Genomic DNA, 15,320 nt, shown 5'->3' with positions numbered 1-15,320 from the left:
CATGTAGGCAAAACACTCATACACATAAAATAAAAAAAACAGGAGCTGGAGAGATGGCTCAGCAGTTAAGGGAACTGGCTGCTCTTCTAGAGGACCTGAGTTCAGTTCCCAGCACCCACATGGTGGCTCACAACCATCCATAATTAGATCTGGTGCCCTCTTCCGGCATGCAGGCATGTATACAAGCAGAACACTGTATACACAATAAATAAACCTTTAAAAAAAGAAGAAAAAATAATCCCAGCACTCGAGAGGCAGAGGCAAGCAGCAGATCTCTGTGAGTTAAGGTCAGCCTGGGCTACAGAGTGAGCTCCAGGACAGTCTCCAAAGCTACACAGAGAAACCCTGTCTCAAAAACCCCCCCAAAAAAAAAGAGGAAAAAGAAAACAACAACAAAAAATGAATTAAAAAACAAAACAGGCTAGATGGTGGTGGCACACACCTTTAATCCCAGCCCTCAGAAGGCAAAGGCAGGAGGATCTCTGTGAGTTCAAGGCCAGCCTAATCTACAGAGAGAGTTCTAGGACAGCCAGAGCTGTTAAGAGAGAGAAACCCTGTCTTGAAAAACAAAACAAACTCATTTCCTTTTAGAGAAAGCCAGCAATCCTGGCTGATATATATACACGTATGATCCAGCAATCGGGAGATAGAGGAAGAAGGACCACTGCAAGTTTGAGTCAGCTTCAGCCAGCCACAGGTACACAGCAAGACCCTGTGAACAATCTCCCATTTACACTGTGTTGTTATTTTAATGTCCCAAGGACCTATCAATCCACGTGGCTCTGTAAAACACAGCAGGGCTGTGTCAGCATACCCCTAAGTGAAGAGACCCTCAATCTAGCATACTTCAATTTTAGCCAGAAGCTGGCAAAAGACAGAAAAAGTAGAGATGGGGGAGTGGGAAATCAGGGATGACAGACGGGAAAGCAGGACTGCAGGGCTAGGGAAAGAGGTGGCGAACACTTACCAGCGCAAGTAGCAATACATGGCTTCCACATTGTAATACTTGCTGCCTGCAAGGGTGCCCAGCTGGTTGAAGGGCATTCCTGGAGTCAAAGACAATTCATGCAGTTAAAGTCCACAATTCCTAGTCACGATTGCCAGGCCCAATCAACAAACACTAAGCATCAGAGAACTCCAGGGGAAAAGCTAGGAGCAGCCGGCAACCCTGGAACCTCAGATGACCAGCACACCAGTCTCCTCCTCAGAAGAATCACTAGTTTCTTTTCCCATCATTCCATTTTGGTTTTCTGGGATTTACCTGACCCCTGGTGCATCCCTTCAGTTACACTGTGGGTCTTTAATGGAGTCTTCTCCTTTCTTCTAGCTCAGTTGGTTTGTTCAAAGTCTGAGTTTCTTACTACACTCTACATGTGAACCCCATTTCTGTCTCTAATAGCATCTTTAAAAGTATATATATTTTGAGATAGGCTCTCATGTAGCTCAGGCTGGTTTCAATCTTGGTATATAGCCAAGGATGATCTTGAACTTGTGAGTTTCCTAATTCTACCCCTCAAACACCAAGATTATAAGTGTACACCACCAGGCCTGGCTTCTGCGGTGCTAGGGATCAAACACGGGGTCTTTATGCAGGCTTGGCAAGCACTCCATCAACCCCTGTATTGACTCTCATCCCTGCTCCCACTACCCCTTCTGTGGGCAAGCTGATGTATGATCTCTTCTTTACAGAGACCTCACAGAGAGAGGAACCATTTTCTCATTCTTCTCTGTTAAGACTTGTCCATTTCTCGCCCCTTCCTTTGTCTTCTGTGTGTCACAAAGGGAGAATATATGCCCATGGTGAACTAGGAGAATGGGAGAATCAAGGACCTGGAGGAATGAGCACAAGGCCTGTCTATGACCAACAGAACTTCCTACCTCGGAAATGATCTGATTTACATCCAAGGAGGACACTTACCAATCTGGGGAGCTACTGACAAGGCTTGATAGTAAAATCTCTCAGCTAGCAGCTCAGTGTCCACACCAGCCAATTCATTCTGATAACGTGCTATATAAGAGAGAAAGGGGGGAAAAGTGATGATTTTAGATTTTAGAAGCCCTCCCTGAAAAGCTGTAAAGAGCCTGGGAGGCAGGGACATGAACTAACACACAGGCTGTGAGGTCTTTGACACAATCCTAAGTCTGTGTGACTATACACAGCACTCAACTCTCTTTCTTGCTAATGATTCAAAATGTAAAGAATCTGCTGTGCAACAATCCTTTTCTACACTATGAATATGTATTACTCTCATTGGTTAATAAAAAAGCTGACAGGCTGGTAGCTGGGCAGAAAGTTAGGAAGGAAAGCAAAACTGAGAATGATGGGAAGAAGGAGGGCAGAGTAGGGAGAGATGCCAGCCTGCTGCTGAGCAAGCAGAATATATAAAAAAATGTGGTAATGGGCTGGAGATACGGCTCAGAGTTTAAGAGCACTGACTGCTTTTCCAGAGGTCCTGAGTTCAATTTCTGGCAACCACATGGTGGCTCACAACCATCTGTAATGAGATCTGGCGCCCTCTTCTGGCTCGCAGGCATACATGCAGATGGAACACTGTATATATAATAAATAAATAAATCTTTAAAAAAAAAAATGAGGTAACAAGCCATGAGCCACATGGCAAAGCACAGATAGAAAAATGGGTTAATTTATGTGTAAGAGTTAGCTAGAAAGAAGCCTGAGCTATCAGCCGAGCATTTATAATTCATATTGAGCCTCTGAGTCAGTTATTTGAGACCTGGTGGTCAGGACAGGAAACGTCTGCTTACAAGAGCATCTATAAACTGAGCAGGTTCATCTTGAGTGTCTCTTCCCAATGTAGGGAGTTGCAGCAAATACAGTTGCTTGCAAAAAACCTCTGGTATTTGGTTCTGGAATGCAACTGGTTGATTCTACAGGAAGACGCTGGTCCAGTTAATGTAAAACGGAACTCTATGCATAATAGTGACCACAAGTAGATAGACCAGGAATGGGGTGGAGACAGAGCCAGAAGAGCTTCTGGTCAATGAAATGTAATGCGCCCAGCATATCTATATCAGCAGCCCAATACGGAATGGACGTCTACAAAGACTAGAGACTCAGCACCTTTCCAGCCACTTACCACGCAGTTAAGTGCTCTCTGAGCTTCCCGATGCTCAAGTTCCTATCCACCTAGGAGCCCATAGAGATAACAGAAGGCTTCCAAGGAGAAGGACCCAAGCTACAAATTTTCCTGACCTACTGAAGTAATGATCAAAGGCATTTCCCCATTCCTAGCTCTCCAGAGAGCTGGCTCACAGGCATGAAAGACAGAACACTATAACCAACTGTTTCTTCAGCTCTCCAATACATAAAAAATGGTACCAACAACTGAAGCAGTCTGCACCCTTCCCATAGCCCAAGGCAGAGAAAATGCAAAGTGAAGATTCTTACACAAATCTCCCAGGTACACCAGACATCGGTGGCATGCCATCTGTGCCCAATCCATCTCCTTTCCTGAAGCAGATACTGGCTTCTTGCATCCTGAAAGGGGGTGGGGTGGGGTGGGGTGGGGAGGAGAGACAGATGTTGATTTTTTTGTATTGTTTTGTTTTTGTTTTTCCTGGAACTCACTTTGTAGGCTAGGCTGGCCTCAAACTCAGAGATCAGCCTGCCTCAGCCTCCCAAGTGCTGGGATTAAAGGTGTGCCCCACCATCGCCCAGCTCAGATATTGATTTGTGAGTCCATTCCTCTACACCCACCTAGGTAGAAACATCTCCTAAGTGAAGAGGAGATGCTAGGCCAGCCTTGCAACTGTATCATAGAGCTGAGAAGACACTTATTAAGAAGAAAGTAGACACACAGAGGTACAAAAGAAAGAAGACCCTCAAAAGAGGACAGTGCTCAAGAGGAAGGTCATCTGAAAGGTCAACACAGGAAGTCTAATAGAAAGGGATGAGGCTCCAGTATTAGGAGAGGAGACAGGAAGAACTACATCAAAGCAACCTATGTGAAGGTACAAAGTTTAGTAAGATTCACAAATGCATGCTACATTGAGGGTTTCTTCACTCAAGAGTACCCTGACACATAGCTGGGTGTGGTGGTATTGTGTTCCCCAAAATACTGTGTACCCTAATAAATTTATCTGGGGTCAGAGAACAGACAGCCACTAGATACAGAGGCTAGAAAATGGTGGCACTCACGCCTTTAATCCTAGCATTCCAGAGACAGAAATCCCTCTGGATCTCTGTGAGTTCAAGGCCACATTGGAAACGGCCAGGCATGGTGACACATGCCTTTAATCCCAGAAAGCAAGCCTTTAATCCCAGGGAGTGGTGGTAGAAAGCAGAAAGGTATATAAGGCGTGAGGACCAGAAACTAGAAGCATTTGACCTGGTTAAGCATTTGGCTGGTTAAGCTTTTAGGTTTTGAGCAGTAGTTCAGCTGAGACCCATTCTGGATGAGGACTCAGAGGCTTCCAGTCTGAGGAAATAAGATCAGCTGAGAAGTTGGCCAGGTGAGGTTAGCTGTGGCTTGTTCTGTCTCTCTGACCATCCAGCATTTCACCCCAATAACTGGCCCTGGGTTTAATTTTATTAATAAGAACTTTTAAGATTCCTGCTACAGCTGGGTGTGGTGGTACATGCTTTTAATCCCAGCACTTAGAAGGCAGGGTGACTGTGAGTTCAAGGCCAGCCTGATCTACAGAGCGAGTTCCAGGGCAGCCAGAGATACATAGTGAGACCCTAACTCAAAACAAAACAACATTTTCAAAGAGCACCTGGCCTCATGCCCTGTTGCTTTGCTGGTCCCCTTGGTAGGGAGTCCCGCTCTGAAAAACTTTTCCTGATGTTCCTGCAGACTTTCTACTAGACTGAATGAAAACACCAAAGAGAAAAAGTGTAGTGTTTGGGGACCGGAAGGTCTGAAGCAAATTCTGAGGCTGTGGACCCTTTCACTTTCTAGTAAAGCCTACAGACACTGCCTCCACACTAATCTTGCTGCTGTTTTGTGGAACTGGGGCTTGAACCTAAGGCCTCACACAGTCAGACAAGCACTCTATCAATGAGCTGTAGTATGTCAGCCCTCTTTGCTTATGTGTGCGTACACATGCACATGTTGTGTGAGAACAATATGTATAAGGGCCAGATGTAGACACTGGGTATCTTCCTCAATTGTTTTTCCCTCTTTACAATTTTTTATTACATTTACTCTTTATTTTATGTGTATATGTGTATGTAGGTGGGTGTGTGCATGCCACAGTACACATGTGGAAGCCAGAGGACAACTTCTAGGAGCTTATTCTCTCCTTTTATATGGTGGATCTCAGCGATTGAACTCAGGTCATCAGGCTTGGCAGCACGTGCCTTGGCCCACTAGCCATCACACTGGCCCTCTCCACCTTAGTTGAGGAACTGAACCTGAAGCTCTTCAGGTCAGCTGGACTGTCTGAACAGCAAGCCCCAGGGATCTTTCTGACTCCACCTTCCTAGAGCTGGGGTCACAGATCTGCAAGAGTCCTACGTGGTTTTTTACATGGGTGCTGGAGATCCAAACTCAGGTCCTTATGCTTCTGTGGCAAGCACCTGACCCAGCTCTTCCTTTTGTTTCTCGGTATTTTAAGAACACAAAGCACAGATGCTCTGCATCTGACAACAACATGTCAGGTGGTAGCAAGGACATGGCTTCCATCTCTGACAGAACGTCTACCTCCTAGTGAAAGCTGGGGCAAGGCTCTAGAGGAGGGAAGAGTACCTACAGAACAGGAGAGATGGAGGGAGGGCCTCTAAAGGGATCTGAGCTAAAGGGAAAGTGTGAGCTCCAAAGTAAAGCCACTGCTGCTAGGACCTCTGTTGGCTGCACTTCTGGAAAGACTGTCAACAATTTTCCCAACATTTCTGAAGATTTTAAAACTTTAACCAAATATGGAAAACATTCCCTAAAGCTAAAAGCAACAGGACCAGCAGAACTCAACTGGAAGAAGAAAACAAAGGTTAATAGCATCTTCTAGAGCCAGATCTGCACTACAGCCAGGTCCCCTCCCTTAGCCTCCACATTACTTCACAATTCTGGGCCTCTCATTACTTACAACCTTCACTGTAAGTAACTCACGCTTGTTTGGATAAATCTGATTTTACAAAGCATCTGAAGGTGTTCCACTGCCTGGCTGCTCACTAGTTATTCCGACTTTGAAGATGACAAGGCACAAGAACCTATTCCTCAAGCCTTTCAGGTTTCACTGACCTATGAGGGGGTCCGTGACATGAGTCCAGTCAATGCAGCACTGTAGTTCAAGCTGGTAGTGGGACTGGATATAGAGAAGGAGATGCTGGTAGAAGCCAATGCCAGCGACCAAATGAGTCCTGTAGGCACATTCCAAGGTGCTCCGGCTGTGGATATGCTGGAGATCAGAAAGGCAGAGAAATCAGCCCAGAGAACCACTCCTCTGCCACAACCTCTTCATCTAACTGAGGAAATAAGCTTCTGTTCTTGGCTCCAGGATCTCAACCACATCTCTCTTCCCACAAAAAGTTACCCCTACAGCCTCAGATCAACCTCTCTGGTCCTCTCATGTGAAACTAAGCTCCCTCCCTTCTCCAATTTCAATTATGTATAACTTTCTCTTTCCTCTCTTCTGTCCGTGTGTCCTTATCCCATCCTAGGTCCGTTCCCACCCCACCCCCACCTCCAAGAATGCTCTGGACCTACTTTTCTAGCTCTTTTCCTTGCTCAACTTCGCCTCTTTAGACAAGTTTTGTTTCCAGTCCTAGGGCCTCCCTTACCTTTTTGTTAGTCTTGATAAGCTGGATAACTTCATAGTATACCTTTCTCCACAGAAGCTCCTCAGCCTTCCTCCCATAGTCTACCGGATGCAAGAACATAAGCTTCACACAGAGCTCACGCAACCTGGGGAGGTGTAAAGGAGCATGAGGTACTGCCATCCCTTGACAAAGAACACACAGAGCTAAGGGCAAGGCATGGGCTATTACTGACACCAACAGATCTCTGCCTCCCAAGAGTCATCAGTGTCAATGATCGGAACTACAACCTAGGAAGTAAGAGGAGCCCCCAAAAGACAGCAGCAGCAAGTAACAAGAATTTTTTTTTTTTTTTTTTTTTTTTTTTTAAAGATTTATTTATTTATTATGGATACAGTGTTCTGTCTGCACGTATCCCTGCAGGCCAGAAGAGGGCACCAGATCTCATTACAGATGGTTGTGAGCCACCATGTGGTTGCTGGGAATTGAACTCAGGACCTTTGGAAGAGCAAGCAGTGCTCTTAACCTCTGAGCCATCTCTCCAGCCCAAGTAACAAGAATTTTAACAGTCTTCATTCCCCCTAGAGTCTCTTCTCCATTTTATTTCCTTTTTTTCCCTTCACATGACCAATCCCTTCAATTCAAATGCCATTCTTATGGTACCAATCTAGTGGATGTACAAGCTGTAGACGGAATGAAGGATTCTCATTTCTTCTCTCAGGAAAGCCAGAGACTTCATGGTTCAGTAGTGTACCACGAGGTCAGGAGGTTAAAGGTAACGTACATTTATTTATACCCAGCACAGTTAATAGATAAGACAGGGAGGGCAATAGTAAGACTCTAGTTCAGGATCTCCAGCTTACTTGTTCCTCAGGCTAACGTTCTCTGGTTTGAACACTTCTTGATAAGCAGTTTTGTTGCAAAGGATGAGGTCTAGCCGATGCACAGCCTCCACCACAGCCCTGCAAGGAAACAAAGAGCCCCTGAGCCATGTGCACAGTTTGAGTGCTGGGTTACTGATTCTAAAGAAAAAACTCAAAGGCAGAGGAGAGGGAAGGGAGGTAACAGGAAGGGAAGAGTTAGGGTTAAGGAAATGAAAAGACAGGCTGTAGGCTGAGCTCTACAAAACATGAAGATAGACTTCATCCTGATACAACAGCCCCCAATCAAGGACACATGGCAATGATGGAGAGAACGGTTGTCCCACTTGAGGGAGGTGCTACTGGCATTTAGTGGGTGCTGCTAGAAATCTTTTGATGCATAGATGAGCCCACCAAAATAAAATACTATCCACACACATCCACAAAACACACACACACACACATTTACAGATAGATACCCTTGGAGATCAGCAAGAGGATGACAGATGCCCTGAGCTAGTGTTACTAGCAATTGTGAACTATGGGTTCCAAGGAGTCAAACTCAGACCCTCTGGAAGAATACTATGTGCTTTTATCTCTCCATTCACAGACACATACATACATACATACATTCACATGAATACATGTATATGTTTACTGATACTTTATTCACTATAACAAAGAATTAGAATCAGCCTCATTGTCCACCAGTAGATGAACAGCTAACTAAAATTCAGTATACAAAAAAATGGAATACTATTTAGCTATAAAGAAAAATGAAGTTAACAAATCTTCAAGAAAATAGACTCAGACTAACAATATTAAGTGAGCTCACAATCTAGGGAAGAAAAAAATTCCCACATATTCTCACTCATATGTGAAATCCAAGTACATGTGTGTGTGCGTGTGTACATATGTAAACAAATGCACCTGTGGGTACAGTATAAAATGAAGAAAAGGGAACATGGAAATATAAATATAAAGGAATGAGGGAAGATGGAGTGTTGTGGAATATTTGTTTACATTGTAAGATGTGCCAAGGTGCCTTCTGATTGGTTTAATAAAGAAATGAATGGCCATTAGCTAGGCAGGAGGTATAGGCAAGACTTCCTAGCAGAGAGAGAGGAAGAGGAATCTAGGTGCATAGGAGATGCCAGGGGACGGACGCACAAGTCAGAGGTACAGAATGGAAGAAAGTTTAAAAAATCACACGGTAGAATGTAGATTAAAACATATGGGTTAATTCAAGATATAAGACCTAGTTAGAATGTAGATTAAAACATATGGGTTAATTCAAGATATAAGACCTAGTTAGAAACAAGACTAAGCTATAGGCCAAGCTTTCACAATTAATATAAGTCTCTGTGTCATTATTTGGGATCTGGCTGGCAGGACAGAGAAAGACTCATTAAAATGGAGTGCAGGTAACAAGTTATGAAAGAAAATATAAAGCTAAGTGTTTTTTTTAGTTCTAATTCTGTAGTGAGATTTTTTTTGTTTGAGTGGTGTGGTCGTTGAATGTAATGGGTCACCATAAGCCTATAGTGAGTGGCACTACTAGGAGATGAGGCTTTGTTGGAGTAGGTGTGGCCTTGTTGGAGGAAGTGTGTCACTGTGGGGGTGGGCTTTGAGATCTTCTTCGCTCAATGTGACATTAGTCTACTTCCTGTTGCCTGCATATCAACATGCTGTAGTTCCTTTTCCAGCACCATGTCTGCCTTGCAACCATGCTCCCTGCCATGATAATGGATTAAACCTCTAAAACTATAAGCAAACACCTCAACTAAATGTTTTCCTTTATAAGAGTTGCTGTGTAGTCAATAAGACAAAAAGACAGCCTACAGAATGGGAAAAGACCTTCACCAACCCCACATCTGACAGAAGACTGATCTCCAAGGTATATAAAGAACTCAAGAAATTAGACATCGAAATACGGAACAATCCAATTAAAAAGACTATGAGATACCATCTTACACCTGTCAGAATGGCTAAGATCAAAAACACTAATGACAGTCTATGCTGGAGAGGATGTGGAGCAAAGGGAACACTCCTCCACTGTTGGTGGGAATGCAAACTTGTACAACCACTGTGGAAATCAGTATGGCGGTTTCTCAGAAAATTGGGAATCGATCTACCTCAAGACCCAGCCATACCACTCTTGGGCATATACCCAAGGAATGCTCAATCATACCACAAAGATACATGCTCAACTATGTTCATAGCAGCACTATTTGTAATAGCCAGAACCTGGAAACAACCTAGATGCCCGTCAACTGAAGAATGGATTAAGAAAATGTGGTACATATACACAATGGAGTACTACTCAGCAGAGAAAAACAATGACAGCATGAAATTTGCAGGCAAATGGATGGAACTAGAAAAAATCAGAACCAAGGAGGCTATATAGCAGGGGGGACCCTAGGATGACTATGGCTTATAATAAGTTTTGGTTTTACTCAATTACTGGGCAAGCCTCAATCAAACGTTTCACTATTAGGATAAGAATTTATACTGTATCAAGCTGATAATAGAAAAATAAATAAATAAATAAGTAAAAATGGGGGGAAAAAGAAAAAAAGAAGAAAAAAAAAGTTGCTGTGGTTGCCAGGTGGTGGCAGTGGCGGCACACACCTTTAATTCCAGCACTTGGGACGCAGAGGCAGGTGGATCTCTGTGAGTTTGAGCCAGCCTGGTGTACAAAGCAAGTTCCAGGATAGCCAGGGCTACACAGAGAAACCCCGTCTCAAAAACAAACAAACAAACAAACAAACAAAAAGGAGTTGCCATGGCCATGGTTGTCTCTTCACAGCTACAGAAGCTCTAATCAAAACAAGTGGTATATAAGTCCATAAATTTAAGGAGAAGCATTCCAAGAGTATGTATATACACAAATAAAGGCAAAAAAAAAAAAAAAACCCTACAAACAAAATTGAGCAATCATGTATAATCCCAGCATTCATGAGGCAGAGAGGCACATGAGACTTCATCTCAAAAAGGGAGAAGGTGGCATGGCATGATGGCTCAGCTAAGGATTAAGACACTTGCTATGAAACCTGATGACCTAAATTCAACCCCTGAGACCCACAGGGTAGAACTGACTCCCAGAAGTTGTCCTCTAACCTCCATAGAGGTTCTGGCACCCATATCAGGGCAAAAGTATGTTCACACACATATGTGTGTCGTACATCTTCCACACCAGGCCCTCTGGAGGCAGAGGCAGGTGGATCTCTAGAGTTCAAGGCCAGCCTGGTCTATAAGAGGGAGTGCCAAGACAGCCAGGCCTACACAGAGAAAGTCTGTCTTGAAAAAACAAAAACCAAACAAACAAAAAGTGCTTCAGATTGAGTGTGGGCACATGTGATCCCAGCACTACAATTGTGTTCTGTGTATTTCAGAACAGCCTGAGCTACACAGCAAGTTTGGGCCAGCCCAGGCTATACAGCAAGACCATATATCAACGACTGTAGGCTTGGCCAGGCATAGTGGTGAACGCCTTTAATCCCAGGACTCAGGAGGTGGGGCAGCTGTATCAAGGCCATAACTATCCACATAGTAAGTTTCAGGCCAACCAAGGATGCATAGTGAGTCTGTCTCAACATAAACAAAAACATAACACAAAGATTATAGGCTTGGAACCAGACTCCCTGGTTCAAATTTCATCTATATTCATAACCAGCTCTGTGGTCCGGCACAAGATATCCAACTTGTTTATGTCTCAGTTTACCCTGCTATAAAACGGGAATATGATAATTACCTACTTTTGTTAATAAACAAAACACTCGTGTCAGTGCTTGGTAAATGTTCAGTAAGCATTAATCTCCCTCCTTTTTGTTATATACTGAGGTGTTTGACTTTAGAAGCTAAGAAGCTAGTCAGTCATTAGATCATTACTCTACAACAGATACCCAAAAAGGCCCAAAGGTAGCTCTTCTCTAGAAGGGTAAAACACAAGAAGCTATGGAAGCTGGCACATTAGGCTCATCTGTGGATGCAAAGGCAATCCAAAAACAGAGACCGATGATTCCCAGAACAAACCAAGATGTGTTCTTAGGCCAAAAAGTAGACCACAGCGGGCTTAGATTCTGTATGGCCCAGCTGCACACCACTAAAAGCTGCCCTATACAGGGCCAAGTGATTCAGCACTCAGCTGAAGGGGTGGGTTGGAAAGCAAAGCCTTCTCACAGGCAAGCTTGACATTTCAATATTCTAGAATTCAGTTACCTTTCAGTCTACCTCGAGGTAAGAGCCAATCCCTTCCTGCAACCTGGACTTCAATGCCACAGGCAGCAGCTTAGTTCATTGGACAGAGTTTTTTATTTGCCTTTTTTTTAGGGTGGTGGTGGTGGTGGTGGTGGAGGGCAGAGGATCTTGCTGTCCTCAAAGTCCTGAGTTCAAGTGATTATCCTGCCTAAGCTTCCTGAGCCTTCGGTGCCACAGACACATGTAATAAGAGTCTAAGTGTTTTATTTTCTGATGTTGCTGTAATCCTGAACCCAAGGCCTCCACTAGACTACACCCTCAGTCCAGGTGTTTGTATTTTATGAACAGGATTCAGAGATTTCCTTACGTTCTCAATTTAAAAAAAAGTAAGTTAATATCTCATACTCCAGAAAGCACCAAGGACAAATGCTTAAATCAGAGAGCACTTAGCAGCTTCCCCCCATTGTCTATCATATCATAAGCTTCTTCAAGAAACTGTAATCTCCCTTTGATAAACCATGAAAATTAGTCTTGACTCAAATCAAGGTAATATAAATTTTTTTTTTTTTTCCGAGACAGGGTTTCTCTGTGTAGCTTTGGAGCTTTTCCTGGAACTCACTCTGAAGCCCAGGCTGGCCTCGAACTCACAGAGATCCTCCTGCCTCTGCCTCCCGAGTGCTGGGATTAAAGGCGTGCACCACCACCGCACAGCTAAAGAAAATATTTTTAAAACAAGTACAGAACTAACTGGCCTAATAAATAAAATGGTATTTGAAGATTTCCCAGCAACCCTTTTCCTGCTTCTTTTTCCCTAGATAGCCTTAAAAGATATCAAAATGCCACATTTGTAGACAGGTAGCTATGAGCATTTCTCTATTTGAGTTCAATGACAGCTCCACAGTCTAACAACACATTTATCATAAGTCAAGACTGTTATTCATTACCTGTGCCTTACACACACTGGCTGCCTCAAACGTTTACCCTACTCAAAACCAACACCATCACGGATAACCCATATGCACACATACATACATATAAGCCATGTGCTGCAAACACACAGCTCGATCTGTCAGTCCTATGAAACAAAGGTTTGAGAAAGCCAACTGGACACAATCAGTAGATTGGCCAGCGCCATCAGCCAGGCTGGAGACAAGGAAGACATATCACAGACACTGGCCACGCTGGCCTGACAGGCAGCTCGGCACTTCGCAGCATTGCTAGTTACACAGGCCATCTCCAGGGAACTCCTCAGCCTGGGGACTACTCCTTGGGGCCCCACAATGGGAGGCCAGGGACTGCTGATGGGGATCACCTTCCTATTTCTGGAAGAGCCTGTACTGCCCAGAACACGCAGGACACACAAACACAACCAGCTCTTGGTTCTTAACTACCAAGACTGGGCAGGGCCAGTACTCTTCTCAGGCAGACACCTCCATTCAGCAGGGCCTGAGGTAAATGGGAGCCCAAGGCCCACCTTCCACTAGAAGGCAGAAAACTCATCATCGTGGTCTCTATACTTCATCCTACTGTGACTCAGCTCTGGGATCTAGGCTCCACTTGAGCTACACAAGAGTGTGGACGCAGACTGTAAGGAATGAGTCAGTGGGGGACTTGAATACTAGTCTTCTGGTTTTCTTTCTCATTTAGAGTCCACAAAATCCAAGCCAAACTTCAGAGTGTGTGCTAATCAAATCCATTTTCTTTTTCTTTTTCTTCTTTTTGGTTTTTCGAGACAGGGTTTCTCTGTGTAGCTTTGCGCCTCTCCTGGAACTCACTTGGTAGCCCAGGCTGGCCTCGAACTCACAGAGATCTGCCTGCCTCTGCCTCCCGAGTGCTGGGATTAAAGGCGTGTGCCACTAACGCCCGGCCATATCCATTTTCTATACATTGAAGTTTCTTTTTTAAAAGATGATTTATTTTTATTTTTTGTGCATTGGTGTTTTGCCTGCATGTGTGTCTATGTGAGGGGCCAGTGCCCTTAACCGCTGAGACACCTCTCCAGCCCCAGGCCCTTCCTTTTAAGGAAGAAGAAACTGAGGCCCAAGGTCACACAGAGTGAGAGGGGGCAAATCAAGGACATGGACCTGTTTTTGCGTCAAGGGCTGTTTCCAGTAAACCACTGGCGCTCAGCAGGGTTCTGAGCACCACTCCCCTTCGGGTTTTTTTTTTTTCCCACCTGTGACCCCCTCATCCTCACCTATCCAAACCCTCCCAGCCTCCAATTCCCACCGGATCGCTCCAGTTCCCCGCGCCTAGCCCCGCCGACGGCAGCAACACGCTCCCAACCTCCCACCCACCCAATTCTTCTCAGCTCCTCCTGGCTCGCTCGCCCCAAAGCTCGCAGGCTGCACCCCCGCCCTCGTCGGGCCCGCCCGCCCGCCACAGGCCCCGCCCCTCGCCGGCCCCGCTTCCCCACCGTGGCTGCACACACGCCCCGGCCCTCTCACCGGTAAAGCCGCTTGGTGTGGAGGACCTTTGCTTCTGGTTCGCTGCTCTCCACCGGAGGGGGGCCTTGGCTCATGGTGCCGAGGCCCGGGGGCGCCTCCCGGTCACAGGCCCCCGCCACCCACCACTGGTTCCTCCACTGCCGTCTCCAGCCGTAGCCGCAGCCGCCACCGCCGCCGGCCCTGCTCGGCCGCCATCGCTGTGAGGCGGCTGCCTGAGATGGCTCCGCCTCCGCCTATCAAATCTCGCGATAGCTGCCGCAGGGCTGCGGGCCGGTGACCGCTCCAACCAAATCTCGCGAAGGATTGGTTCCTCTCCGGGAAGTTAGCCGAAACTAACTCTGGGCAGCATGGCTTCTGCTGGGTTCGTCTGACGTCCTTGAGGAGAAAACTTTATTGTCAAAGATGTCGTCAGAGAAACCGGGCGTCCTAGAGCAGGCTTATCGTCCTAGCACTTAGGGAGCCTAGGCAACCTGCAGCAAGTTCCCAGCCCGCTACCTAGTGAGGCCCCTGTTTTCAAAAAATTAAAAGTACCAAATTTAAAAAGAGCGCGCTGGCGAGGTGACTCAGCGGATAAAGGCGCCTGCGGCCAACCTAAGCTCGACCCCCGGCACCCACATGGTGTAACGTGAATCGACTCAGGCAAGTTGTCCTGACCGCCACACACGTGCTCCACGGCATGTCCCCACCCCGTGATAAAATGTGATTTTTAAAAAAGTTAAAGATCCTAGGGAAGGAAAAAAAGACTGTAGCGTGAACAGCTCTAAATAGGACAGCTAGGGGGAGATGGCTCAGAGCACTGGCTGCTCGTCCAGAGGACCCGGGTTCAATTTCCAAAACCCACATGACCGCTCGCAACCACTGTAACTCCAGTTCCAGGGGATCCGACACCCTCACACAGACACACAGGCAGGCAAGACACCAATGCACAGAAAATAAAAATTAATAATTTAAAATAGGCAGCTACCCCCAAGACACAGAAATCATTGCAGAAGAGGAGCAGCGAGAAGATTTTAAGAGTGGAGATCTGCATCAAAACGGTCCTTGCCAGACAGGAGAGTGCTGTTGACACGGACTCACAGAGCCTGTGACTGTGTCCCA

At 45.6% G+C, this 15,320-nt stretch overlaps 1 protein-coding gene across 2 annotated transcripts in view; it reads right to left on the bottom strand.

Annotated features, from left to right (window-relative positions):
• Positions 1-14,450, bottom strand: part of Smg5 (SMG5 nonsense mediated mRNA decay factor) — a 30,377-nt gene extending 15,927 nt beyond the window's left edge. For both annotated transcript variants that reach the window (XM_059265604.1, XM_059265605.1), the window contains exons 1-7: positions 14,223-14,450; positions 7,579-7,677; positions 6,740-6,863; positions 6,201-6,357; positions 3,410-3,499; positions 1,919-2,008; positions 968-1,046 (exon numbers count right to left, since the gene is read on the bottom strand). In XM_059265604.1, coding sequence (XP_059121587.1) covers positions 968-1,046; positions 1,919-2,008; positions 3,410-3,499; positions 6,201-6,357; positions 6,740-6,863; positions 7,579-7,677; positions 14,223-14,296 — 713 coding nt within the window. In that variant the 5' untranslated portion in view covers positions 14,297-14,450. The remainder of the gene's footprint in view (positions 1-967; positions 1,047-1,918; positions 2,009-3,409; positions 3,500-6,200; positions 6,358-6,739; positions 6,864-7,578; positions 7,678-14,222) is intronic.
• Positions 14,451-15,320: the final 870 nt, after the last annotated feature.

Source organism: Peromyscus eremicus, chromosome 6 (assembly GCF_949786415.1).
Source record: "Peromyscus eremicus chromosome 6, PerEre_H2_v1, whole genome shotgun sequence".
Taxonomy (NCBI): Eukaryota; Metazoa; Chordata; class Mammalia; order Rodentia; family Cricetidae; genus Peromyscus; species Peromyscus eremicus.
Note: the sequence above shows the minus strand (reverse complement) of the source record. Positions and strands in the feature narration are given on the sequence as shown.